The sequence below is a fragment of the Choloepus didactylus genome, chromosome 24, assembly GCF_015220235.1.
Source record: "Choloepus didactylus isolate mChoDid1 chromosome 24, mChoDid1.pri, whole genome shotgun sequence".
Taxonomy (NCBI): Eukaryota; Metazoa; Chordata; class Mammalia; order Pilosa; family Megalonychidae; genus Choloepus; species Choloepus didactylus.
In genome coordinates this window covers 885,931-912,523 of record NC_051330.1, presented here as the reverse complement: position 1 = coordinate 912,523, position 26,593 = coordinate 885,931, and the positions used below count along the sequence as shown (strand labels likewise).

The following is a 26,593-nucleotide window of genomic DNA, read 5'->3' as shown; positions in this document are numbered from 1 at the left end:
GCTCTCGCTGGACACCCGCCTCTCCCAGGGTAAACCTGTCCAGGGACAAGGGGTCAAGGCCGCCCTGCTGGCCGTGGTGGGGACAGCCACTGGGGCTGGCGCTGGGAGAGCACCTTCGGAAAGGTGAGGGCATGGCAGGGCCCCAGGGGCACGCACTCATCCCCAGCACGAACTCCTTGAAGTTGATGAGGGAGTCCCTGTTCTCATCCAGGAGCCGGAACATGCGCCCGGCCAGCACGGGCGTGTGCGAGCCACAGGCCCAGGGCGCCAGGCTGGCAAAGAGGTCCCGGAACTGGCTGGCATCGATCCGGTACTGCTCGAGGTAGGGCAGGCTGGGGTCCCGGCGGCCGGCTGCCACACGGCTGCTTCCCCAGTACTGACTCGCCAGGTGCTTGGCCTGCGGGGACATGTCCAGTGAGACGGCTGGGCCTCCCAAGGCCGCGGCTGCCGGGACCACTGGGCTGGCTGGGACGCCCGACCCTGCACAACCCAAACTGCAGAACCCCAGGGGAGGTGAGCACCCAGCCAGCAACTCCACAAAGCCGCTCGTGAAAGAATCCTCAGCACCCCCATGTACGAAGACAGGGCATTTGGGAGCTGGCCCCAGCGGCCCCAGCAGAGGAGCGGCTGAGCCGGGCTCGACTCTCCTGACCCCAAGGGCACAGGACTGCGGTCGCCTCGAGGACTGAGCTGCAGGCAGCTGGACCAACAGCCGGGGCCTGGCAGAGGGGGCGGACGGTGTCTGGTGTGTGTGTCAGTATCCTCCCTCCTTCCCTTAACATCGCTTTGGATTTCCTTGGGAATTTTCTGGTTGAACCCCTCCCGTCCTGCCCTCGGGCCACAGAGTCGGAGGGGACTGATCAGCCCCTCACCAGGAATGGGCGGCTGCAGGCCCAGCTCTGGCCCAGCCGTGGACACTGTTCTCTAGTTGGAGCAACCGTCTCAAGGAAGGTGCCTAACTCAGGTCAGTGCAATGACCAATCTGGGTCTTTTCTGGAGAGAAAGATTCTCTTTCCACTGGGGTTACCAAGAGGACGGGCTGGCCCCACAGGACACGGGAGCCACGGGATGCCCGGGCAGCCGGAACCGGCCGCACCTGGGGCTGTGCAACCCTGGACTTCTCAGTTTCTGAGCCAGCACAGCCCTCTGGGGGTGGGTTTCCCGTCCAAGAACGACTACCCTCTGCCAGGGGAGGCTCAGGGTGGCAGCACCCGAGGAAGCTGGACTCCGTTTGTCTCCTGGCGGGAGGCTGCCAGGCTGAGGGTGCCTGTAGGGGCTAGGCCGGGTCTTCGCGATCCAGGGAGGGGGACGCAGAAGGCCCCGCTCTCGACCGTCACCTTGAACAGCACGTAAAGGTCCTCCAGCTCTTCGAGTGAGAAGCCGACGTCCCCGGGAATCGCGCGGACCTAGGAGGAAGGACGGGGGTGCAGTGACGGAGCCTCGAGCTCCTGCTACGGCCAACTGGGAAGGCGCCACCCGGCAGGCCCTGTGGGACGAGGCCGCCCTCCCCACGCAGCCGAGCGCTGACACGCACTCACACTCCTCCCACGAGGCTTCCCGGGGCCTCCTGACCCTCCTCGGGCGGGGAGGGGCCCCTTTCTCCACGCTGCCTCCGTGCTCAGCGCCTTCCCACTCCTGGCCTCCCCACCCCTCCCGGCCCCCGGGTCTGCAGAACAGCAGGAGCCTCGGGTCTGGGGGCTCCCTCGGCAGTGAGACGCTGACCCGTCTGACCCTAACCGGGCACCTTTCCATGGGGGGGGAATGGAACGGGGGAGTCGCTGCTTTCCGCGGGGTCAGCCTCCCGCACACAGCGTCACACCACGTGACTAGGGCCTCACTGTCGCTTCCATCCTGGCTCGCTGTCTCAACTGGCTACTTTTGATACGTGATGGCTTATCTCGGGGCCCGGCTCCGCTCCTGATGAGCTCTGGGGCTGTCCCCACATGGAACAGGCAGAGACCCCGACTGCCCTTCTAGTGTCACCAGCCAGCCAAGCAAATGGGGTCTGCCGGGAGGCCCGGGGTCCATTCAGGAAATGGACTGCAGGCTTATCCCTCGTCACGCGTTGCTCCCTCAGTCTGCACCCCTGCGAGCTCCCTTCTGGGGTGGGCAGTGGGGAAGGGAAGTCCTGGCGTGTCTGTGGCAGCTGGGCAGCCTGTCTCCTGCACACCCAGCAGAGGGGCGGACATTCGCTCCTGCTGCCTGGATCCCTGGGGAGACCTGTCCTGGCTGGGTCTGAATCCTACAACTTCCCAGTCAATTCCCTTCCTATTTAAATTAGCCAGAGTCTGTTTCCACTGTGGGGACCACAGTGCCCTCTTCGCTTCAGGCCGGAAGAGAACGGCTGAGGGTACTAAGCGGAATAAGGAAACGCTCCTGCCTCTGGGAGGACAAGAGACCACTGACAGGCCACTGGGGCACAGGGAGGCAGGCCCCTGGCTCCTCTAGAGAGGCGGGGAAAGGCTTGAGGCACCGGATGTTCTGGGGGTGGGGGTGGGGTGAGGGGTCGAGAGGTGGAGGGTGGGGAGCACCGGCCTCCCCGGGGAGGGGCAGGAGACCACTGGGCAAGGCCGGGCCGGGACAGTGCAGCCTGTAGGCAGAGGCCACAGAGGCTTTCCCGTGGACTAACGTGGAGCAGAGAGACAGACCGGGGCCTCTCCCCACTTCCCCAGACTCACTGCACCCCAGGGTTCCAGCTGCACGGCAGCCTTCAGACGACACAGCAGGGAAGTGCAAGGACAGGGCCCCAAGTGGGGCTCTGCAGCCCCCCTTCCCCACATGCGGAGCGGTCTGCAGCCCCCCCAGCAGCCCCTGTGCCTGGGCTGCCCCCCGCCCACCGGCAGCCTGAGACGCTGGAGCCCTATCCATCCGTCCACAGTCCATACCACACTCCGCTTGGCCGTGTCCTCCAAGGACTGGATCACTTTCAGCCTCTGTTTAAACCGCATCTGCTCAAGATCGTCGGCCCTCAGACTGCTGAATTTCTGCAGGCCAGAAGTGATTCCGTGCGATGAGGCGACAGCCCAGAGCAGAGCATCCAGCACCCCGGAGTGGCCCAGTCGAGCCAGCGTGCCCCCCATCTGCCCCCAGTGCTAACCTCATAGGACACCTTCAGGAGTTCAAAGACGTCCACCTCGGCAGGGGGGTCATCTCCACTGGTCAGCAAGGCATGGAGGTGTGGGATGGGGGGAGAAACACTCTGCTTATTGACCACATTGTCCAGGTATCTGCAACGTTGGAGGGCAGAGGGCAGCTGTCAGTCTGGACCCAGCCCTACCCCCCCCCAGTGACGGGGGACCCCAGGTGCATGCAGACCCTGTCTCATCGGGACTGGGGACCCTCCAGGAAGGCAGGGAGAGGGGGCTGGCTCTGCAGGGAGGGGCGAGGCCAGGCAGGGGTCTCACCCCAAGGCCTGGAGAGAGAAGCCCCTGCCCACCCTGAGACAGGCGCAGAGCACTAACTGAAGCTGGAGCTGGAAGCCTAAGCCCAGACCCAAGCACAGGAGAAGGGTTTGTCCCAGCCCGGGGCTCCCGCGCTTTGGCTGGGGGCAGAGCTGCTGTGGGACCCCGGGGCGGGGTGTGAGGGGCCGGCTCTGCCCACCACAGCTGGGGGGAATCAGGCGCAGGAGTGAGGCCCAGCCCTGAGGCGGTGGGGGAGCCCTGCTGCGGCTTCTCCAGGGACACAGGCTCTGAGGGACAGAAGTTCTGCTCCTGCTGCAGGCCCAGCCCAGGCCTCCCTCCCTCCCAGGCCCTGGGATCACACAGGTTGGAGAGGGGGTTCCCGAGGGGGACCCAGCCAGTCTCACGCAGGAAATGGGCAGGAAAATCAGCCACAGGCTCTGTGCCACGACACCAGTGTGGCAGGGCAGGGAGGTCTCAACCCCGCCAGAACGCAAGGGCCCCATGAGTGGAGACCCCTGGATGGGCTCGGTGGGTGGCTGGGGAAGGTCCCAGGTCGGGCAGATCAATGCACGTGGGCAGGCAGGCCTGGGAGCGTTTGGAGCTGGGGCTGGAGTGAGGCGTTCAGACAGCTCCTTTCCACGGGGCACCAGGAGGCGGGTGGGCAGGGGAGGAACAGGACCAGACTCCCAGCGGGAAGGGTGCTGTGGGCTGCCCGCGGGCACGGGACTCGAGGGCCTGCACCGAGGTGAGGGAGGGAAGGGGCTGGGTGTGGGGAGAATGGGGGGGATGAGGGTGGGACTCAGGGAGGACGAGGAGGCCGGGAGGACCTCGAGCCACAGCTGCCACGAGCAAGCCCCGCGTGGGCCGGCTCTGCTGGCGGACGGGAGGGTGGCCAGGCTGCTGAGGTAGAGAAGGCACGAGCCGGACTGCTGTGTGGACGTAAGAGACAGCCAGCCACCGGGAGAGGCGGGAGGCCCTGCTCGTCAGCTGTCTCCTGACCACACCAGGAACCGTCACTGCTCGGGTGTCAGCTCTGGTCACCCCCTCGGAAAGCGTCCCCACGCGCCCTCGTCACTTGTCGCTATCCGCACGCTATCTTCTTTCTCCCGCCCCTGGAGTGTCCCTGGTCCGCCTGGGGCCTGGGTGAGGCCTGCACAGTCACTGCACGCTGACCAAATAGCACCCAGGCTGGCAGGGAACAGGACGCTCTGCGCCTAACATGTCAGGAGGAAGCTGAGGAGGCAGCAGCTGGCCCCGTCACCTGCCCAGGATGGTCATGGCCTCGCCCTCATCGCTGCAGCCCAGCAGCTGCTCCATGTTGGCGTCCAGGATGGCCAAGGCCACCTGCAAGACGACCTTGATGCCCTCATAGAAGAAGCAGTCGACGATGACCACGGCACTCTCGAAGGGCATGACGCTGAGAAAGAGGGTCAGGAACCAGGAGAGCGAGATGCTGGAGATCACACCCAGGGCCTGCATCTTCTCCGAGAGCTGGGGCAGGAAGTCCCGCGTGAGCTCTTCGAAGATGCCTTGGTCCACCAGGGCACCTGCGGAGGGAGGGGCGGTCGGGGCGGCCTCCCGGGGAGCCTACGCCCAGGAAGCCTGTCCCACCCTTGCCCACCCCGGGCCAGGCCAGTCCCACTGGGAGTGAGCGGCAGGGGAGGAAGGGGAGGAAGGAGGAAGGAGGAAGAAAGAAAACAAGGGAAAGAAATCTGTAGGTGTTCTTTCTACAGCTGCCAAATCATGGTGTGAAAAGCATTTCTTCCATCATCTTTTGTGGGACACAAGAAGTCAGAAGCTGTGCCACTTTGAATGTATTATGTCCCCCAAACGCCATTATCTTTGACGTAATCTTGTGTGGGCAGATGTACCAGTTTTGATTAGATTGTGATTCTTCGAGTGTTTCTGTGGAGATGCGCCCCACCCAACTGTGGGTGATGACTGTAATTGGATAATTCCCATGGAGGTGCTGGCCCACCGATTGGGTGGGTCTTGATTACCGGAGCTCAGACAGAAGGAGCAAGCTTGACACAGCCAAGAGGGACACTTTGAAGAATGCACAGAAGCTGCAGATGAGACAGTTTGAGGGTGGCCAATGAAAGCAGACTTTTGCTCCAGAGAAGCTAAGAGAGGAAAAACACTCCAAGAGCAACTAACAGTGACATTTTTCAGGAACTGCAGACTAGAGAGGAACGTCCTGGGAGAAAGCCATTTTGAGACCAGAACTTTGGAGCAGACACCAGCCACGTCCTTCCCAGCTAACAGAGGTTTTCCAGACACCATTGGCCATCCTCCAGTGAAGGTACCTGATTGCTGATGTGTTACCTTGGATGCTTTATGGCCTTAAGACTGTAACTGTGTAACCAAATAAACCCCTTTTTTATAAAAGCCAATCCATTTCTGGTGTTTTGCATTCTGGCAGCATTAGCAAACTAGAACAGAAGTCAACACCACTTTGGCGGTTTCTGTGTGTCCTGCCCTAATGCCAGGGAAACAGATAAGATTCTAAAGGGCCCCAAGAGGATAATTCCAAAAACCAAATGGCAATAGGACAACGAAGAGTAACAGACCTTTTATATATGTAATTAAATCAAGTTACAAGCCAATTTCCATTTAATCACACGTCTTATTGGCTGCGAGTTCATAATAGAAGCTGGTTAATAGGTACGTGGGGGTTGCTGTACTCTCTATTTGTGTATGCCCAATGATTTTCTACAGTGAAAAAGTTTTTAAAAAGTTAGAGGGTGGTTTAGGTGCTGTTTGGGACTAAATTATGTCCCTTCAAGAGACATGTTTGAATCCTGACCCCTGGTCCTATTTCTGGAGATGGGATCCTTGAAGACAGCATCAGTGAAGCCCAGATCCGGGTGGACGCTGATGCAATGTGACTGGTGTCCTTAGGAGGAGAGGACATTTGCAGAGACAGAGAGAGACGACCATGTGACGAAGGCAGAGTGTGAGTGATGCTGCCACCGCTAAGGCCTGCCACGGATCACCGCCCAGCCGGCAGTCCAGTGGAGTGGACAGAATGGCTCCCCAACTTCGAGAGGGGCACGGCCCCGCCAACCCCCAGGTTTCGGACTTCTGGCCCCAGAACCATGAGACAATAAACTTCTGTTCAGAGAACACGGTCTGCCTTCTTGGTGTCAGCAGCCCTGGCAGACTAAGGCCCCAGACAGGTCTTTAAACATCCCAAACGGGTACCATCTTCTCTGCCTCCCAGCTCCTCCTCGGGAACCCACATGATGTCCCGGGGGGAGCCTGGCTGCAGGGTCAGACAGCTGGGGATCTGTGCGCCGCCCTGCACTTTTGAGCTGTGTAACTGTGGTTTGGCGTTCTGGACCCCAGAAAAACATGTTCTTAAAGTTAATCCACTCCTGTGGGTGTGAGCCCTCTGTATGCAGGATCTTCTGATGAGGCTACTTCAGCTAGGGTGTGGTCCACCCCATTGGGATGGGTCTTAATCCTGTTACTAGAGCCCTTCATGAACAAATAGTGAGAGAGAGAGAGAGAGAGAGAGAGAGAAAGCACCAAGGAAACAATAAGCAGAAATCATGGAGACCCAGAAGAGAAGGGAGCGACCAGCAGAAGCCGGCACGTGTCTCGCCAAGTGGCAGAGGAGCCGAGGATCGCCGGCAGCCAGTCTTTGGGAAGAAAGCATCACCTTGATGGAGCCTTGATTTGGATATTTTCCTGGCCTCAAAGAGTAAGAGAATAAATCCCCTTTGTTCAAACCAACCCATTTCACAGTACGTGCTGGGGCAGCCTAGGACACTACAACACTGACGCTCCTCAGTTTCCGGGTCTGTATAATGGGGCCCAGACCACGTGCTTCCCTGGGCTGGCCGTGGGCCCTGTGTGAGCACAGACACAGGATGGGCTCGGCCTTCCGGGGCACTCACCCACCACCCTGGTGTTGTAGTAGTCAGGCAGCATCCGCTCGCAGAGGGCCACCAGGAGCCAGAAGGCCTCCTCCTCGCTGCCGTAGAGAAGCAGCACAGACGTCACAATGTTCATTGCCTGCCGGTGTGCAGACACAGGAAACGATGAGGCTCGCAGTGCCGGCCATCGAGCCAACTGCCCCCGCCCCCAGAGGGGCCCGTGTCGGTCGCCAGGTACAAGCAAGCCTGCCCTCCCAGGCACCCAGGATCCAGCTGGCTCCAGGGCCCTTTGCCAAAAGTCAATGTGCAGGAAACCAAGTTGAGAGAAACAGCCACAGTAGGCCCACAGGCCAGCAGACCCCAAGAAAACAGAGAAGGCAGGACATTTAGGCCATGGTACAGCGAGGAGCCAGGCCTGGTGACTGCGGCGTGAGGCAGAGCCGAGCTGAGGTGGACCTGAGCTGGATGGTCACGCGCCCCCACCCCACCCTGCAGGGAGGCTGCGGCAAGACCGAAACCTCACAAAGGACTTTGCGAGAAAAAGCTTTGGTGATTTGGCAAAATGTTTGGTTGATTTTCAGCACACTGGCTTTCAGTGTATTGGCATGTGGACAGCTGGTCACTCAGAACACTGAGCTCTGGGGAATCAGCCTGCTGCCCTGAAATCCAGGTGCGGAGTAGGGCAAGTGAAACGGCATTTGAGAAACAGTGTGGAGAACCAGTTCCTGGACAGAACCACGACCTGGTGATTCCACTCCTCGGTGCACGTCCAAAGGAACTGAAAACGTGTCCACACAAAAACATGTACGCGACTGTTCACAGCAGCGTTATTCATAACAGGAAAAAGGTGGGGACAACTCAAATGCCCACCAATGGACAAACGGATAAAGAAAACATGGTATACACACATAACAGAACATTATTCAGCCATTAAAAGGAATGAAGTTCTGATATATACAACAACAGGGATGACCCTTGAAGACATTATGCTAAGTGAAAGAAGCCAGACACAAAAGGTCACATGTAGTGTGATTCCACTCCCATGAAACCTCCAGAATCAGGAAATCTATAGACACAGAAAGAATTCCAGAGGCTGGGGGAGGGAAGGGGTATGTAGAGTGACTGCTAAAAGATACACAATTTCTTTCTTTTTTTTAAAACTTTTTATAGTGGTAACATCTGCACAACAAACTACTTCCCAATTTAACTGTTTGTCAGTGTATAGCTCAGTGGTACTAATTACATCCACAACACTATGCCATCATCAACAACATCTATTACCAAAATTTTTCATTACCCAAACAGAAACTTGGCACCCGTTAAGCAATAACTTCCCTGTCTCCCTTCCCTTGGTCCCACGTACCCTTTAATCTACTTTCTGGCTCTCTGAATTTGCTTATTTCCAGATACTTCATATACATGGAGCCATACACTATTTATTCTTTTGCGTCTGGCTTGTTTCACTCAGCATAACGTTTTCAGTGTTCATCCATGTTGTAGCAACATCCTATCATGTATGTATCATGTTTTGTTCGTCCATTTACCTGCTGATAGATTCTTGGGTTGCTTTCACCTCTTGGGTTATTGTTACTAAAGCTGCTAAGAACATCAGTATACAACTATCTATTTGAAGTTTCTTTCTGAGGTGACACAAAGTTCCAAAATTTACTGTGGTGATGGCCGCACAATGCTGTGAATACACTAGAAACCATTAAACAGCTGCCTTGTGTGCTCTGTGAATTATAGCTCTATAAAGATGTTATTTATAAAAAGGCCATATGACTTGATCAGGACAATGCCCACCAAATTCAAACCCAAATGCCACCGGGACCCAGAGCAGAAGCACATGGAAGACAACCTCATGGACGGCATGGGGATGCGATCAGCAGCCAACTCCTCTTTTAAACCACACCTTTTTCTGGTGCAGGGTGAACGGCTGCAGAAGGTGAGGCTGGGGACCCACCACAAGCACCCACCCAGCCCCCTTACCTGGCAGTAGCCGATGGTGGGGTTCCGGAAAGCGTAGGCAGTCAACACCCGCCGAAGAGCAGCGATGCCGAGCTCGTTCTGGAACGCAGGGTGCTCGGGCATGGAGCGGTGCAGGTCCCGCTCGATCTCCTCTGTGGCCAGGCTGTACTTCCCCCTGGATTTCTCCACTAGCTCAGCGTAGTAGCCAGGGTGAGTCACCATCTCGTTCCAGGCCCCTGGGGAGACACAGGGCAGCTCTCTCCCCTCCTCCCAGCACTCTGAGAGGGTGGAGGCATCGGTGCACCCCAGGGGAGATGGGACATGGGGCTGCTTATGAGGTGGAGGCAGTTTCCCTTGTGACTGCTTGCTATGGACTGAATTTGTCCCACACAAAAACATGTTCAAGTGCTAACCCCTGACCCTGTGGAGGTGAATCTGTTTGCAAAGAGAATCTTTGAAGATGGTACTAGCTAAGGTGTGCCCAAACCCACCCCAACGTGACTGGAGTCTTTACAAGCAGAGGAAATTGGGGAACAGAAGTAGGAGGCAGCAGGAGACAGACGGCCATGTGACCGGGGCAGAGACCAAGCCACAGATTGCTGAGAAGCCACCACCAGAAAGCTACAGACATTAAGTGCCTGTCATTTAAGTCGACTGCTCTGTGTTATGTGAAACGGCAGCCCTGGAAGACTGGCCTCTCCACCCAGTGAGTTTGGACGGCCAACTTGCCCTCCTCCTAAAACCTGCCCAGCAGCTGAGACTGCTAATGTTGTCAGAGCCCGTCTGCAGAGGGGAGGCTCCATGGGGTTCCCCTCTGGCTCAGGCCCTGGACAGCCACCTCACACCGGGAGCTGCAATGTCTCCCTTCATTCCTGGCCTACCTTGGGGGGCGGGCTCAGGGATCGAACGAGCTAGTCTGAGGAGCAGGGCTCTGCGGGTCAGGGCTGAGGGTCTGCAGACCACCGCTCACCAGAGAACAGCAGCCACAGCTCTCCTCGGAGGCTCTCCGGGATGCCCTTGAGCACCAGCTCGCGCGTTTTAGCCGTGCGGTACATGCACATGCCTCGCCCATACTCGAAAAAGTGGATGTTCCACGACTCCTCTTTCATCTTCTCCTTGGCCTGAGGGGAAGGGAGAGCAGGGGGATCTATGGGCAAAGTGCTGCCACAGATCACAAAGTCCTCCTCCAGGCAAGGCCGAAGCCTCCCATGTCAATAATCCACCTGTGCAGGGCCAACCAGCTCAGATTTCACAGGTGGAATCAGTCAGAAGGCAGGCAAGCCCAAGGCCAAGCGGGCCCATGCCATCCCGTGAGTCATCAAGAGAATGACTCTGAAGCTAGGGTGGCCTCTCCTTTCAGGGGCCTGGAGCTGCGTGGTGAATCCCACTCCTGAGCAGGCGAGGGAGTGGCCGGCCCAGCTTACAGCCCAGCGGTCAGCCCGAGGAGCCTTGACCCGGCAGGCCCAGCTGAGCTGGCTCCAGCATCCTCCTGGGGACTCAGAACCAGTCGTGCTCGGGGCCTGTGCCCAAAGCACCAAAGCTTACCCCCTTGGCTCCGAGAACCTCCATGGACGTGTTTCTCTGGAAGAGTTTGAGCAGCCCCTGGGAAGCAGTGGGTGCCTCCTGTGCACAGAAGCTGTGGTGGCCACTGAGGGTGGCGATCGGGCTGGTGGGCTGTTCCCATACCTCCTGAGGAGCTGAGGGAGACTAGGAAATAAAACAGGGAAGGGAAAGCACCTAACAACTGTGCTGCCCGGTGGGGCCTTTCAAAGGCATGTCACACCACGGAGGGTCAGCAGGAGGGAGGGGCAGTGGACGGTGCTCCAGGATAGAAGCAGCTGGTCTGGCTGAGCAGGGGGCACGGCTACAGCCTCTCTGCCTAGCCCACGCCTGTCCTCCCTGCACCCAGCCCCGTGCACACTGGTGAGTCAGAAGCCCTCTCCGGGAAGGAGTCTGGGCTCAACCTGCCTGGTGCTCGGTGAGGCCGGGGGGAAGCAGAGAAGGCACCGCGTGACGGAGGTGCTGCTGTGCCCCAGGCACCCGGGGGCCTGGCAGCTCGGACTCACCCCGCCTCGTGTCCCCTCATTGCTCCCCGGCCCCTTCCCGGCCGCAGCCCCAGGGGGCACCAGCCCTGCGACAGCCGGGCACCCCGAGCGGCCCGCCCTCGCCCCTGCCTGAAACCCCGATGGAGCCCATCCTCCTCCACGCAACCTCTCCTCGTCTCCAGCCACCCCAGGGGTGGAGCAGGTGGAGGCCTGCGGGCCCCGGCCGGGGCTGCCGATGTCCTGGGGAGCCGGGCGCGGGGACGTCTACACCGATCACTCTCACGGACCAGTGTCTCACGGACTGAGATTCAACGACGACACCACACGCCCCTCCCGCCGGGAAGCACAGCGGCTCTCGAGGACGCCCAAGCTTGTGTCAAGAAGACACAGGAAACCTCGAGTGTAACCGCTGGGCGACACGGGCGGCGAGCGCGGCCCCTAACTTCCGGCGGAAGCGGAAGCGGAGCCGGCACCGGAAGTCGTGGGGCGGCGCGAAGCAGACGCCCTCAGGCTGATCTCGGGGACTGAGCTGGGGGCCCAGTTGGGGCGACCTGGGCAGCAGGGGGCCCGCGGAGACCCGACGCGCCCTCGCAGCCCGCGCCTGTCTCCCGGAGTCCCCACGCGCCCTCGGAGCCCGGGCCTGTCTCCCGGAGTCCCCACGCGCCCTCGGAGCCCGGGCCTGTCTCCCGGAGACCCCACGCGCCCTGGCAGCCCGGGCCTGTCTCCCGGAGACCCGACGCGCCCTCGCAGCCCGGGCCTGTCTCCCGGAGTCCCCACGCGCCCTCGCAGCCCGGGCCTGTCTCCCGGAGACCCCACGCGCCCTCGCAGCCCGGGCCTGTCTCCCGGAGACCCCACGCGCCCTCGGAGCCCGGGCCTGTCTCCCGGAGACCCCACGCGCCCTGGCAGCCCGGCCTGTCTCCCGGAGACCCGACGCGCCCTCGCAGCCCGGGCCTGTCTCCCGGAGTCACCCACGCGCCCTCGCAGCCCGGGCCTGTCTCCCGGAGTCCCCACGCGCCCTCGGAGCCCGGGCCTGTCTCCCGGAGACCCCACGCGCCCTCGGAGCCCGGGCCTGTCTCCCGGAGTCCCCACGCGCCCTCGCAGCCCGGGCCTGTCTCCCGGAGACCCGACGCGCCCTCGCAGCCCGGGCCTGTCTGCCGGAGTCCCCACGCGCCTCGCAGCGGGCCTGTATCCCGGAGACCCACGCGCCCTCGCGCCCGGGCCTGTTCTCCCGGAGTCCCACGCGCCCTCGCAGCCCGGCCGGTCTCCCGGAGACCCCACGCGCCCTCGCAGCCCGGGCCTGTCTCCGGAGACCGACGCGCCCCCTCGGCAGCCGGGCCTGTCTCACGGAGTCCCACGCGCCCTCGCAGCCCGGGCCTGTCTCCCGGAGGACCCCACGCGCCCTCGGAGCGGGCCCCCCCCCCCCCCCCCCCCCTGTCTCCCGGGAACAGGCGCCTCGAGCCGGGCCTGTCTCCCGGAGACCCCAAGCGCCCTCGGAGCCCGGGCCTGTCTCCCGGAGACCCACGCCCCTCGCAGCCCGGGCCTGTCTCCCGGAGACTCCACGCGCCCTCGGAGCCCGGGCCTGTCTCCCGAGACGCCACGCGCCCTCGGAGCCCGGGCCTGTCTCCCGGAGACCCCACGCACCCTCGCAGCCCGGGCCTGTCTCCCGGAGACCCCACGCGCCCTCGGAGCCCGGGCCTGTCTCCCGGAGACCCGATGCGCCCTCGGAGCCCGGGCCTGTCTCCCGGAGACCCCACGCGCCCTCGGAGCCCGGGCCTGTCTCCCGGAGACCCGACGCGCCCTCGCAGCCCGGGCCTGTCTCCCGGAAGACCCGACGCGCCCCTCGCAGCCCGGGCCTGTCTCCCGGAGACCCCATGCGCCCTCGCAGCCCGGGCCTGTCTCCCGGAGACCCCACGCGCCCTCGCAGCCCGGGCCTGTCTCCCGGAGTGCTCAGCTTTCACATTTGCTATCGGAGGAGCTTTACTGGCTGGGATGAAATTCCTCAAGAAGAAAAGGCAGACACGCCGGAGAAGGAACGCGGCGAGCCTCTGCAGGCCTGTACTCGGGGGACCGTTTTCCCTCACAGCTCATACGGGAGAGCCTGAAACCGACAAGGATCCCCTGGGCCAGTGGGCAGCGGTTTATTTTAGTTTCACCCGTTGCCCTGATATCTGTCCAGAAGAACAAGAAAGTGGGATTGAAGTCGTGGATGAAACACATGCTGTTCCACTGCTGCCTAGTTTAACTCCGCTTTTTCTTACCATGGAAACAGAGAGTGCTGTGGCAACTTAGGTGAAAGGATTTTCTCCCAAGCTGGTTGGCTTGACCCAGACAAGGAGTGAGACTGATCAAGTGACCAGAGCATGGGAGTACATTACAGGATGAGGACGAGGACTACAGTGGCTCAGACAGTAATGACGTACTTGACTGGACCAGATGGTGAGATTCTAGAACAGGAATTATGCCGAAATGGCTGGTTCAGTTGCAGCGCAGGAGGGAGTGCAGGAAGAAGAATTAGCCGGGCATGGTTGCTGATGCAGCGTACTCTCGCTAAAGAGGATGGCAGTTTGTCTCCCACAGCAGCTGATGCATTTGCACCCCACAGAAGGGCCTTTGCACCATGAGAACATCTATATTTTGAATGGAGCATCTTGCCCTGCAGTTCATCCAAGATACATTCCTGGAACTATAAAGATTACAACCCAGAGTCTTCCAAGTAGCCGCTGTAAGACCAGAAGACCAAGCTGCTGTGAAGCCAGTGAAGAGTGGACTTCACGGAGGACATGGCAGGATACAGCACGTTCAGTGATTTACCCACGTAAACAAGGCCCCCCGTTTAGCTCTGCTGCCTCTCCAGTGTCTTGGGCCCTTTTTTGCTTCTGCAGGTTATAGGACTTCATTTCCAGGAAAATAGTGTAATGGTGCTATTGCTTTCCTCTTAAATTCTCAGGGGCCTATTTGGAAAAACAGTCAAATAGGCTCTCTGCCACTCAAAGTTTATCTTTATACTTGAAAGCACGAGAGTAGTCTTCCTTGTTAATGAGCGTCAGTGTCGTGCTCGCACTTCATTCCCGTCAGTGAAGCGTTGATTTGACTAATGAAGAGAAAATGTATTGTTTGGGAAGACTCCTGGATCAATTTTTTGGGGCCTTTTATGTGATTTTTACCAAAATGATATGCCAGGTTTTCAAAGACATACCAAATGGAAATAAGAGGGCATTGATCATGAGTGTGACACAGAGTACTTTTCCACGTATACTGGATTGCACTGTGCGGAAAAGAAAAGTGTGTTCGGTTTTGCAAAAACAAAGTGAAAAAACAACCAAAAAAGGACAGGAGGACACAATAACTCCTCTGGCTAAAGATGGAATAAGGATGATATCTATAATATGTTGAAATGCATCAAGTTGTTTAAATCTGTAAGTTCATACTTATACTAAAAAGTAAATGTAAAAAGAGAAAGGGCCATGTTTGAAGTACACGAGTAGACCAACTCATTATTTTAACAATGGGTGAATAAAAGCAAAGAATAAAACATTTATTGTGCTTTATATAAACCATGCCTCAGGGTAACTAAATAGTTGGTAACGGTAAGTTTCTCTTCAGAGAAGCATTCTGGCTAACAAACAGAAGACGGAGTGACAGAATTAGAAGGCCACCATTTTGCAGTCCCTAATAAGGGTCTAGGCAAAGATGTTTGATGACTGATAACAGCATAGAAAGAGATAATCAGGTGTTAATATACCTCTTGATGGAAACACACAGCACCTCAAACCTGACTACAGGTAGACCTGCCAACAAAAACCCCAACTGGGCCTGCATCTGATCACGTCTCCGCATCTCACTACTCAACCACCAATTTATAGGAAACGGGGAAAACGGAAGCAGTAAGAGCCTACAAGGGATGCAATCTGTAAAAACAAGAGTGTGAGAAACTACAGCACAAATGACCTAATACCTTCAATAAAATACTACAAGAGACAAAAGAAAAAAAGTGAAATGGAGCAGAAACCTATTGACGACAACGGTTTAAGAGACCTATCAAGGAATTGTGATGTATGATCCATGTGTACCTCAATTCAGACAAACTGTAAAAAGTACATCTATGTTTCAGGGAACGTGATACAAGTACTGACAATGTTAAGGACTTGTTGGTTCTGCTGGTCACAGGTAAGTCTTTAAAAAAGGGGGTCCTTATCAAAAATAATTTGTAGTGTTATAAGACACAATAGCAGTTTTTTTGGGGGTGGAGGGAGGGAACAGTGATTGTGTGGGAGAATGAAGGGGTTTCGGAGTCTCAGAAATGCTGTTTCTTAACCTGAGGGTTTGCTACATTGGTGTATTCGCTGTGCAATAATTTACTAAGAAATTTGTACACTTTTCTGTAAGAACATTATACTTCAGTAAAAGAAAGTGGATAAAAGGGGGGATTCTTATCTATGAGCGATTAATATGAAAGTGTAGGGGTGAAGCGACGGGTAGAGAAACCCGAGTGGAAAGGCCAAGCGAAACCAAACCAGTGTGTGGGACCCTCAGCCTGCAGCTGCCAGTCAGCAGGCCCTGATCCCTCAGGAGCCCCTGGGGGGCCAGCATCTGGGGGCCATATGGTTTCAGACACAGTGTTACACACCCTGGAAAACTGGACCACTGATTACAGACTAAATGGTGGTTTCTGTTAGTGCAGCAGGAATTCCTGAAGGATGGAAGGATGGACTTCTCAGTTGAAATGGGCCCTGAGGTAGGCTGGGCAAGACCACAAGTGATGCTCAGAAGGAGACGGACCACCAGTGTGGGCACTGGGAAGCGGGCAAGGGGGTCAGGCAGAGCGCAGAGGGGTCTGTGACCCCGGTGACAGGCCACTGGGCTCGGTGAGGCTAGGAAGCCTGACTCTGCAGGGGCTGGGCTGGGCAGTCCAACTGGGGGTACAGAGCAGGGGAGTAGCAGAGACACCTCTCTCCAGTCGTGGGCAGATCACTGCCCCTGGCCAGAGGCCTGCATCATGCACCCCTGTCATGTGCCATCAGGCCCTTCTCCGGGCACCCCAGCCCTGCTCCCAAGGGGCCTCTCACCTCTGGAGCTGGGTCCGCCGCGCTGGGTTTCCTCTCCCCGATGCAGCCACTGGGCTGCTTGGACGGCGTTTTCTGGAGGAAGTCGGAGATCCTCTGAACCAAGAAATCGCGGTCTCTGAGGTTGGCAAACAGGAAGGTCATTTTACTCTTGGTGCTGATGGACAGAGGGCTGGGCAGGACACTGGAGCTGTCGGCTTTTTCGACGATGGTCACCTGAGGAGGCAGAGACACTTGTGGCCATTTGCATCTTGGGATGTGAAGCTGGGCTTTTTATTTAGTATCATGGGAAAGATTTACTTTCTAGTTCTCCCTTCCCTCTGTCATTAACTTTTTCTTCTAGGTAGAATATTAGTATGGAGAGTTCCCATAATATCCAGCACACAGCACCTTCTCATTAATGTCTTGTACTGGTAGGGTACGTTTGTTACAGTTAGTTAACTGATTCTGATTCATTCTTATTAACCAACGTCCACAGTTTATTCAGATTTCTGTAGTTTTCCCCTGATGTCCTTATTCTGTCCTGGGACCCCACATTACATTTCAGTGGGTTCTAAGTGGCGCCTCAACGTGATGTGATCTACATTTTAAATTTCTCTGGTGGCTGCGGGTGTTTAAGGCTGTGGCCTGGACACTCCTGAGTGGCCCCAGCAGAGGACGGTACCTTTGGTGGTGGCTGTGGAGAGGGAGGGACAGAGGCACTTGGGATGTGTTTTTGAGGACAGCCAGCAGGACATGCTGGGGTTAGGACATGGGAAAGCAGCGAGGCTGGCGGCCGCTTTTTAACCTGAGCACCTGGATGGACGGGGCGCCCCTTCCTGACAGGGGTGAGAGTCCACCCGACACGTGTGTGGGCCAGCCCTCCTGCCATGCCTGAACGGGGGCCCCTGTGGACCTCCCTGGCAGGGACAGTGGGGAGTGGGCCGTGTACAGGGAGAGCAGTGCTGCCAGGGGACACTGGCCCCAGTGACTGAGGCCTAGGGTGCCGGGATCAGCCCTTCAGGGGGAGGTGGTCCTGTCCCTCCAGCTCGACTGAGCCTCCACAGGTGGAAACATCATGGAGCTGTCCCGAGAAGCGGAACTGGGGCCCACCCTGCAGCCCTGGGGCTGGGTCTGTAGCATGCCCAGGACGAACCTGTGGTGCCTGGTGCCCAAAGGGGGTCAAGGGCCACGCCTGAGCCTCTCAGCCTGAAGCCTTCACAACGGTGATCTGTTGACTCCTTTGCCTCTGACTTCCCTCGGGGAAACTGAGGCAGCACGCTGCCCTCCTCCGCCCCATACCAGTTCACAAGCATGTCTGCAAATCGAGGGCAGGGGGTCTCACTTCTCTAACGTGGTCTAAGCAATGGCTTGGAGTGCAGAACCTCACTGAACTCACGAAGTCAAACTGCTGGCCTTGCCTTGCCAGGCCACAAGGAGGAGGTGCTAGGACAGCCCCTGGCCTGTCTGGGAGCAGGTCCTCCCCATCGGCGTCCGCACCCCTTCACTGCAGCCACCAGGGTCACCATGGAAGCCCGATAAACCCGAGAAAGTACCCCGACAGATGGAGCCACAGCCGCGGGGGTGTCTGGGCAGGAGCATGAGGCGGCCTGGCTCCTGGAGGGGGCAGGAGGGCTCACTCGGAAGTCAGTGCGGGGACGGGGTCCTCCAGGCCCAGCCAGGCAAGCGGGGCTTTTCCCTGTAACTCCCATCCAGGCCTGGGAGGAGCTCCCCTGGCAGGTGGGCCTACCCCAAGGCTCTCACCACCCTGCCTCCCTGCTAGGGCAGCGATCCCTGGGGGTTGGGGGGCACATCCAGTGCCTCCCACTCACAGCTACGCCTCCAGTCTCTGGCTGGCCGCCCCACTGGGCCCTCCACGTTTCCCTTCACGTCTCATGCGCTGCCCTACTGCCGGGCAGAGCTGGGGCAGGGCCAGGCCCCCAGGCCCCGGACCCCCCGGAGGACACCCACCTCTCTCAGGGGAATGATGAGGTGGCACGCATCCTCCTCCTTGCTGGCGAAGCAGATGTAGTTGTTGGAGAGAAACATCTGCCCAGGGATGTGCAGCTTGTTGAACGGCGTCCACAGGGTGCAGCCCGTGTGGCCGTCCAGGAGCTCATCCCGAGGCAGCCGGAAGGTGGCCTGGTAGCACTCATTCTTGGCCCGGGCGTCCAGGTCTCTGGAAGAAACAGGGATGTCGTCAGGCCAGCACTCCCGGAGGGTACCTCGAGGCCTGTCTGGGTCTCGGTTTCTGTGCCTCCGCGGGGAATGGGGCTGATACGGGATCTCTGAGTACGTCATGCCCAGGGATCTTACGTTAGTAAAAGACACACGCTAAGTGACCAAGAAATCATGGGCTCTTCATGTGACCAGCAGCAGTGGCTGGAAGGCAGCGTGCCCTTGGGACTGGACGCCTGTGTGGGGAGACCCGGAGGCTCCCCGGGCAGCGCCCAGACGCTTCCACTGCTTTGCTCAGACTGGGGCACCCAGGATGGACTCTAGGGCCCTGAGGCTGCTGCTTATTATTATTCTTTAGATTAACAAGGTGAGCTACATCTATACAATGGAACATACTCAGCAATAAGAAAGGGAAAAGACGGATATATGCGACATCATAGATAAATCTCAAAAATATTCTTCTGAGCAAACTGAGCCAGATACAAGAGTGCACAGTGAACTAATCCATCTATGTGAAGTTCTGATCTGTGGTGACAACTTCCCCAGTGCCTGGGGGTGAGATCTGGCCCTGGTGCCGACTCCGTGGGTTCCCGGTGCTGCCCCACGTGCTACTGGGGCTCCCACGGAGAGTCCCGCTGGGGCTTCCTGTTTGTGATTCTGGTGATGTGAGTCTGAACTGCTGGATATACGGTTTCCATCCCATACCGATGCTCTCTTTAAGGTTCCACCATATGCTCAGGAGGATTGCCAGAGCAGAGTCTGCTTTAGGGCAACTCCAGGGCAGCTTTCTTCCCCACATGGCCCATACTGTTCCACAAGGAAGACTGACAGATCCTCGTCCCTCCGTCAAAAGAAGCAAAGTGGCTGCCAGCGCAGCCTTCTGCTGGGTAGCCGTGGGCTTCGGCTTCCCCTGAGGCTGCTTCCTTATGCTGGGACTCCCCACGCTACCTGGAAAACCTAGACAAGGATCCCACTGGGGAGCTGTGGTGTGGAAATAAAACACGCTGTTTGGGGTGATGGAAAAGTTCTGGTGATGGATGGAGGTGAGAGCGGCCCAGCCTTGTAACTGTGACAATTCCACTGAATGGTAGGCTCGGGAGGGGCTGGGAAGGAGGGTTTGTGTTTCCACAATTAACAAACAGGAGCAACTAAAGAGACAATAACAATTAAATGCAACAAATGATCCTGCACTGGATCTAATAATGGAGAAGAAAATGCCCCAAAGGACTTTACTGGACATATGGAAAAACTGGATCATAAACTAAGCCTGACATGAACGTTAAAGTTCTTGAACTTGATAACGGCACTTAAGGTGGTTACATCAGTATCTTTGCTCTTAGGAAAAGTACGTGGACGTAAGAAGTGTTCTTGGAGCACGATGTGTACAACTTGCTCTCAAATGTTTAGGAAACAGAGGCAGGGAGAGATGGGTGACAGAGGATACGGCAGGTGTGGCAAAAGGTTAAAAGTTGGTGGATTTGAGTGTTTGGGTGGGAGGGGATGTTGTGTTCTCTATATGGGGTTTGCATTATTTTTGCAACTGTCCTGTAGGCTAGAAATTATTTCAAAATAAAAAATTTAACACACACAACAAAAAACCTGAAACAGGTAGTGCCCATTGGTTATAAAAACCCACGCTCGTGCGCTTGTTGGCTGAGGGAGTGACAGGCTGGCACCCTGGTCCTCGGCCCCCAGGGGAGCCCCCCGCACGCCCGGCATGACCTGATGGTGCCCAGGCCGGGAAGTTCTGGCCCTGCTCCTTTTCTACTGGAAGTCCCCAAGCGCCACGTCTTCATGCCCAGCAGGAGTCACGTCCCTGACACTGTCCAGACCCGAGCTGCCCCCGAGTCCACGACCTAGACCACAGCCTCCAGCTGCAGCCCAAGGGATGGTGGGGCTGGCGAGAGGTCTATCTGGCCACACCCTGGCTGGGGCACCCCAGGAGCCCTCAGCCTGAATTGCAGTTTGCCGTGAAGCCACAAGGAGGAGCGGAAGCGTTTGCCCAAGCCCAGGTGCTTCAGAGGGGCCGGCCATCGCTGCCCGCTGTCAGCCCCCACGGACAGGGAGTGGTGAACTCAGACAGGCACACGGCCTGGCTCCCCAAGCCTGGTGGGAAGGAGACCAAAGACGGACAGCTGTCAGTCACGGCGGGATGAAGGCTGTGCACCCCAAGCCCGGATTCGCCACGGCTTCCAAGACGCAGCCTCCTGGGGGTCTCAGTGCCCCTGAAAGCGGCTGGACGAGGGGGCGGGAGGACGGGCTCCAGGCTCATGTCCTGCCTCCGCAGCCCACCAGCTGCATGACTTCAGGCTGCTTCACCTCTCCGTGCGTCAGTTTCCTCATCCGAGCCCTGGGGAGAGCAGGGGCACCGTCCCCTCCGGGCTGCGAGCAGTAACGCCGAAAGGGCGCCCGTCTTCCACATCAGGGGTTATTTTCACGACGGCATCTCTGCAAATCCCTCTCGGTGCCCACCCCACATTCCACTGCAGTGATCGGGGAGCCTAGGAGGGTGTAGAGGGCGGACCCCTCTCCACTGAGCAGGCGGGCGAGTCGTGCTCAGGTGAGCCCACCCTGGCCCCAGGGCCCTCCCACCCGGGCGCCCACGCACCGCTTCAGAGCGGAGATGCTCCTGTGTGGCCGGCCGGGCCTGGGCGGGGCCGCCGCCTCCGGGAAGCCCTCGCTGTCCAGCAGCTGCCGCACGGCGCGGTTGGCCAGCTGCTCCATGAGCCTGAAGGTCTCGCCGATGCTGAGGAACATGGAGAAGAAGAGCTCCTGGTCCCGGGTGGCCACGCGGATGCTCTCGGGGAAGAGCAGCGTGGCGTTCTTCTCCAGCCGCGTGACATCCACCCACTGCACCACCAGGCTGACTGGACGCCGCAGTGGATGGAGGGACAGACAGACAGAGGGAAAGATACGAGAAAGATCAGCGGCTGTCACGGATTCAGGAGAGGGACGAGGTGGCACCCAGGGCACTTTTAGGGCAGTGAAATGATTCTGAACAATGCCGTAAGGCTGGATACGTGACGTTATGCATCAGCCAAAACCCAGAGAACTGAAGGACAAAGGGTGGAGCCCGGTGAGAACCACAGAGCTCCGTTCATAGTCACCCGTCGGTATGCATCACTGTGGTTCACACCGTGCTAACGCGAGCACTGAATAATGGGGGAAAGTAGGAGAGGTATACGGGAACCCTCCATAGTAGATGTTCAATTTTATGTAAACCTAAAACTGCTCACGATTAAGTCTGCAAAAACAGACAAAACGAGACCAGAGGGCTCTGTGAGGTGGGCGCCCGACTCCATCTGCACCCAGAGCCCACCGCAGAGGGCACTGCTCCCTGGGGGTGGCACTTCCTGCAGACCCCTCGGGGCCTGAGCCCGGCTCTGCCGGGACACATGCTCTACGAGTGGGGACCAGGCCATCGGGGTGTCCGCTGCATCCCCTACCAGCCCGGCTCCCGGCCTGAGAGCACAGGCAGCATGCCCAGAGTGAAGGGGAGAGAAATTAAGGAATGTGCAGAGGTCCCAGGAAGCTCCATCTCGGGGGAGCACATGGACATGTGGACAAAGTCAGGGGAGATGAGCGGAGAGGACACCAGGCTCTGGGGACACAGCAGCACTCCCAGCTTTGTCTGACAAGGACCAGGGAGGCTTTGCTGATGAGGGCAAAGGGCAAGACGTGTGCTGGGGCGTGGGGCTTGTAACGCTTGGGAAACGGTCACTACTCTGAGCAGCTAAAGCCCTGGGTGCTTTCTTGGGGCGGGGGCAGAAGCAGCCAGAAAGTGCGGGAAGGGAACTGGACGGCCAGGCTGGGGTTTGGATTGCACCCTGAGCCTCGTCCCCAAAGGAAGGGATGGAAGGTTCTGGAGGCATGGCTGGGGAGGTGCGGGTGAGGGGACGGGCTAGGCGATGTGGCGAGGGCAGTGCCCGCCCTGCTCACCTTCCCTGCCCAGCAGGAAGGAGTAGAAGCACAGGTGGTTGACCGTCAGGTAGAGCCAGCCCTGCCGGGGCACGCGGCCCTTCCAGTAGCTGCAGGAGTAGTAGTTGACCAGCTTCTCCCCGCCGGGCATCCCGAACTGCTTCCGCATCTTCAGCTCGGCCTCCTTGAACTTCCCCGGGTCATCCTCGCCCTGCGGCTGCCTGTTCTTGTTCTCCTCTGCGATGATGCCCTGCGGGAGGTGAGAGGACTTGGCTCGCCTGGGCGTGTTCCCCGAGGCCGGCGAGGGTCCCCACGCGGAGGCGGGACCCGGACACCTGGTTACTCGCGGCCTTGGTCCCAGGGGCCACGGCACCAGGAGGCGCATGGACAGGCAGACAGACAGATGGACATCCTCTGCCTGTGTGACTCTGGGCAGATTTTGTCACCTCCCCGGACAGACACCAGCTTGGTGGGACGGGGCAGACACCTGCTCACAGAGAAGCCAGACAAGCAGCCCAGGGCCTTTCAAATCATGAGTTTGAAAGATTTCTGGAAGAACTGGAGAAAAAAAAATGATCACCTGGTTATATTCCATGCTGGATTTTAAAAAAACAGCAATTATCATCATTGGCTTTGAGCACTGACTTTTAGAATAAACCTTTTATTTTTATGTAAATTTTTTTTCTGAAGATAATCCACGAGCATATGAAAAAGCCCACAGCTGAGATGCATATTCGCGGAGAGGCCCTCTCAACTATGGGACCGTCTCTTGGTTTCCTCCTGGACACACGGACACTTACGCTTTCCCGGGCGGACCGTGGACTTGCTCCTTCCCCTCGGCCCGAGCCGGATCACGCTGTGGCCCTGCGCTGCACAGTGCTGGTCCCACGAGCTCTCGGGGCACCTCCTGCATTCGGGCCCCATAAACCAGGGTGTCTTCCTGCCTCGGGCCCCGGGTTGGGGCCTCCACGCTCCTGTACCCCATCTCCAGGACCCGTAGGGTGCCGGGCCCCCCACCCTCAGCAGAGCCAGCCCCCAACCTCGGTGAAACAGGTGCCGGCAAGGCGCCGAGAGCTCGAAAATGTGCACACGGTTCTCGTAGTTTCATTCCTGGACACACGAGAGGAACCCAACGCCAGAGCTCACGGCCCAGCCCCGCTGCGGCCCCTGCCCCTTCCTGTGGCCAGGAAGAGCTGGCAGCCAAAGCCCAGACCCAGATCTGCTCCCTTTCCCTCCACTTCTCAGCATCGTACCAGCTGCCTCTGCTGTAACCCAGGATGCTCGGGCAGGAAATGGCTCCACCGCGGGGAACAGCTCTGTGGCCAAGTGCTCTCTTCATTCCTGAGGGCGAGCCTTTGGCTTCCGTTGCTCCCGACTCCCGTGCAGGGGCAGGCTGGGAGGAGACGCCCGTCCAGGGAGAGCCACAGGGTGGCCTGCCACCCCCGTGCCACGGGCCTGGCGGGCGCCACTCAGATGCCCCTGCCCTCAGGCCACTTTCCAGTGGTACCTGCTCTAGCAGCCCCGCAGCAGGGAGCCCAGGGCTGACCACGGCGGCCTTGCTCCCCCGTAAGGTCCCCGCAGCCGGCTCGCCAGCCCTGGCCCTCGCCTCAGAAGGGACCTGGAGAGAGCAACTCCCTGCCAGGGAGGGTGGCTCTGGGGACTGAGCTGCCGGCTCACAGGCTGGGATCCTGTGGTAACTGACAGAGCTCACCTGTAAAAGTTCACTGGGTAATTAGAATAAGCAAACTCACAGAGTCAGAGCCTAGAAGATGGGTTACCGGGGATAGGGAATGGGGAGTTAACATTTAAAACGTCCAGAGCGCCCACGAGGAGCGATGGAGAAGTCTTCCTAACGGGTGGCAGTGATGGCAGCACAACATCGTGAATTGACTTAACATCGTGGAATGTATATCCAAATGTGGTTAAAAGGGGAAACGGCAGGTTCTGTATATGGCACCAGAATAAAAATTACAAAAATCCATGGGACTGCACTGCACAGGGACCCCTATGTTAAACCATGGACTCGAGCTAACAGCACAATTATGAATCGTGCTTTCCTCAGTTGTAACAAGCACGCCACACCGATGCAAGGGGACAGCGAAGGGGCAGTGTACGGGGATCCTGTGTTACACGCACGATTGTTCTGTAAACCCATGACCTCTCTCATGAAAAACTTCATGCCAATAATTTAAGATTTTACTTCCTCTTTACTTAAAATGACATTAAAGGTCAAGTTGAAAAAAAAAATCACTGGGGAGGCTTCCAGTTATGGATTCCACCTCTAGCAGTTTTAGGGGTACCCAGGTCTCCTGTTCCTTCCTGAGCCTCCGTTTTAGAGTAAGGTATATTATGGGATGGCCGAATACCCCCCTCCCCCTTGAAGATGCCCAAGTCCTTATCCGCAGAGCCTGGTGTCGCCTCCCATGGTAAAAGGGACCCTGCAGATGTGATTAAAATAAGGATTTTGAAAGGGGGAGATTACCATGACTTCCTTGGGGGAGTCCGGTGTAACCACGAGGGTCCCCGCAGAGGGTACAGGAGGGTCAGACACGGGAGGGGGCAGTGGAAGCAGCGGTCAGGGAGACAGGCCAGGGAGGACCTGAGGAGGCCACGTCGCCAGCTGTGACACCCACGAGCGCGGGCGGCCTCGAGGGGCTGGGAAAGGCAGGGAGACGGATTCCCTCCCAGAGCCCCCCGAAGGAACGCTGCCCTGTTCACACCTCGACATCAGCCCCGTGACACCCGTCAGGCCTCCAGCCTCCAGAGCGATGAGAGAAGGTGCTGTCGTAAGCCTCTAAGTTTGAGGTGATTTGTCGTAGCAGCAACAGGAAACTAATACGTGCTATTCTAGGAAATGGTCCATTTTGTACATTTTCAAATTCCTTGGCATAAAGTTGTTGATGGCGTGCTCTCTCTGTTTAAACTCTGCTTTTTCCCCCTGTAGCTCTGATCTAAATTTTATTCCCAATATTGATTATCTGTGGTTTCACCCTTTTCCTTGATCACTCTTGCCGCAGGTTTGTTTCTACTGTTTGTCTTTTCAGAGTCATCGTTCTCCTCATCGTTCTCCAGTTGTTCCCTTGTTTTCTATGGAATTAATTTCTGCCCTTCTATTTCCTTCTTTCAAATTTCCTGGTTTCTCTCTAGTTCCTTTTCTGACTTACTGAATGGGACACTGGGCTTGTTAATTTTCACCATTTCTTCTTTTACAATGTAAGATTTAATGCTTTATGTTTCCCTCCATGTTCTGCTTTTGCTGCAGCCCACACATTCTGATACATCATGGAATTTCAACTACCATTCAGTTCCAGACACTGTCTGACTTCTGTTTCTTCTCTGACCCATGAGTCATTTACAACTTGTATGGTTGGTTAGTTTCTTTGGGCCTGGCACACGGGAGACATTGGATAATGTTGCTGCTATCGGCATCATCACCACAATCATCATTGTTGTCATCACCATCATCATCGTCATCACCATCATCATTGTTGTCATCACCACCATCATCATCACCGTCATCATTGTCATCACCATCATCGTCATCATCATCACCATCACCATCATCGTCATTGTCATCACCATCGTCATCACCATCATCATCGTCATCACCACCATCATCACCATCATCATTGTCATCACCATCGTCATCATCACCATCATCGTCATCGTCGTCACCATCGTCATCACCATCATCGTCATCACCACTATCATCACCGTCATCATTGTCATCATCATCATCATCGTCATCATCATCACCATCATCATCAGCATCAGCATCACTGTCATCATCATCATTGCCCAATGTGCTCCCCAGAAGAGTGGAGGGTGGTCTCTGCCTCCTTCTTTGTTTTCATGCATCTCCAAGGCAACACTGTCCAACCTCGACCCCCAAAGTGCCCAGGGAAGAACTGAGAAACTCTGGGAACTTTCTGTGCAAGTCCGTGAAGCACTGGTATAATAAATTCACAAGGGCCTGGCCAACATGACTTGGCACTTTGAAACTGTGACCCAGCAACGCCCCTCCTGGAATCTAACCCAAGGCAGCAGTCTCCCCGAAGGAAGACAGACACGTGCATTCAGGTAGATGCTCATTATGGCGAGAATTATCCCCAAATGAGAAAACCACCTAAATATCACCATGACAAAAGTTTGTACATGTG

The 26,593-nt window shown here is 57.5% G+C and overlaps 1 protein-coding gene across 6 annotated transcripts in view; it reads right to left on the bottom strand.

Annotated features, from left to right (window-relative positions):
* Nucleotides 1-26,593, bottom strand: part of TBC1D9B (TBC1 domain family member 9B) — a 54,305-nt gene that overhangs the window by 8,626 nt on the left and 19,086 nt on the right. For 4 of the 6 annotated variants that reach the window (XM_037817600.1, XM_037817601.1, XM_037817603.1 and 1 more), the window contains exons 4-16: nucleotides 22,455-22,683; nucleotides 21,124-21,382; nucleotides 18,309-18,516; nucleotides 16,362-16,574; nucleotides 10,796-10,957; nucleotides 10,221-10,371; nucleotides 9,272-9,486; nucleotides 7,304-7,421; nucleotides 4,663-4,948; nucleotides 3,098-3,227; nucleotides 2,886-2,984; nucleotides 1,338-1,406; nucleotides 157-397 (exon numbers count right to left, since the gene is read on the bottom strand). In XM_037817600.1, the coding sequence (XP_037673528.1) occupies nucleotides 157-397; nucleotides 1,338-1,406; nucleotides 2,886-2,984; nucleotides 3,098-3,227; nucleotides 4,663-4,948; nucleotides 7,304-7,421; nucleotides 9,272-9,486; nucleotides 10,221-10,371; nucleotides 10,796-10,957; nucleotides 16,362-16,574; nucleotides 18,309-18,516; nucleotides 21,124-21,382; nucleotides 22,455-22,683 (2,380 nt within the window). The remainder of the gene's footprint in view (nucleotides 1-156; nucleotides 398-1,337; nucleotides 1,407-2,885; nucleotides 2,985-3,097; nucleotides 3,228-4,662; nucleotides 4,949-7,303; nucleotides 7,422-9,271; nucleotides 9,487-10,220; nucleotides 10,372-10,795; nucleotides 10,958-16,361; nucleotides 16,575-18,308; nucleotides 18,517-21,123; nucleotides 21,383-22,454; nucleotides 22,684-26,593) is intronic. The other 2 variants (XM_037817606.1, XM_037817604.1) reach the window with 1 other exon arrangement.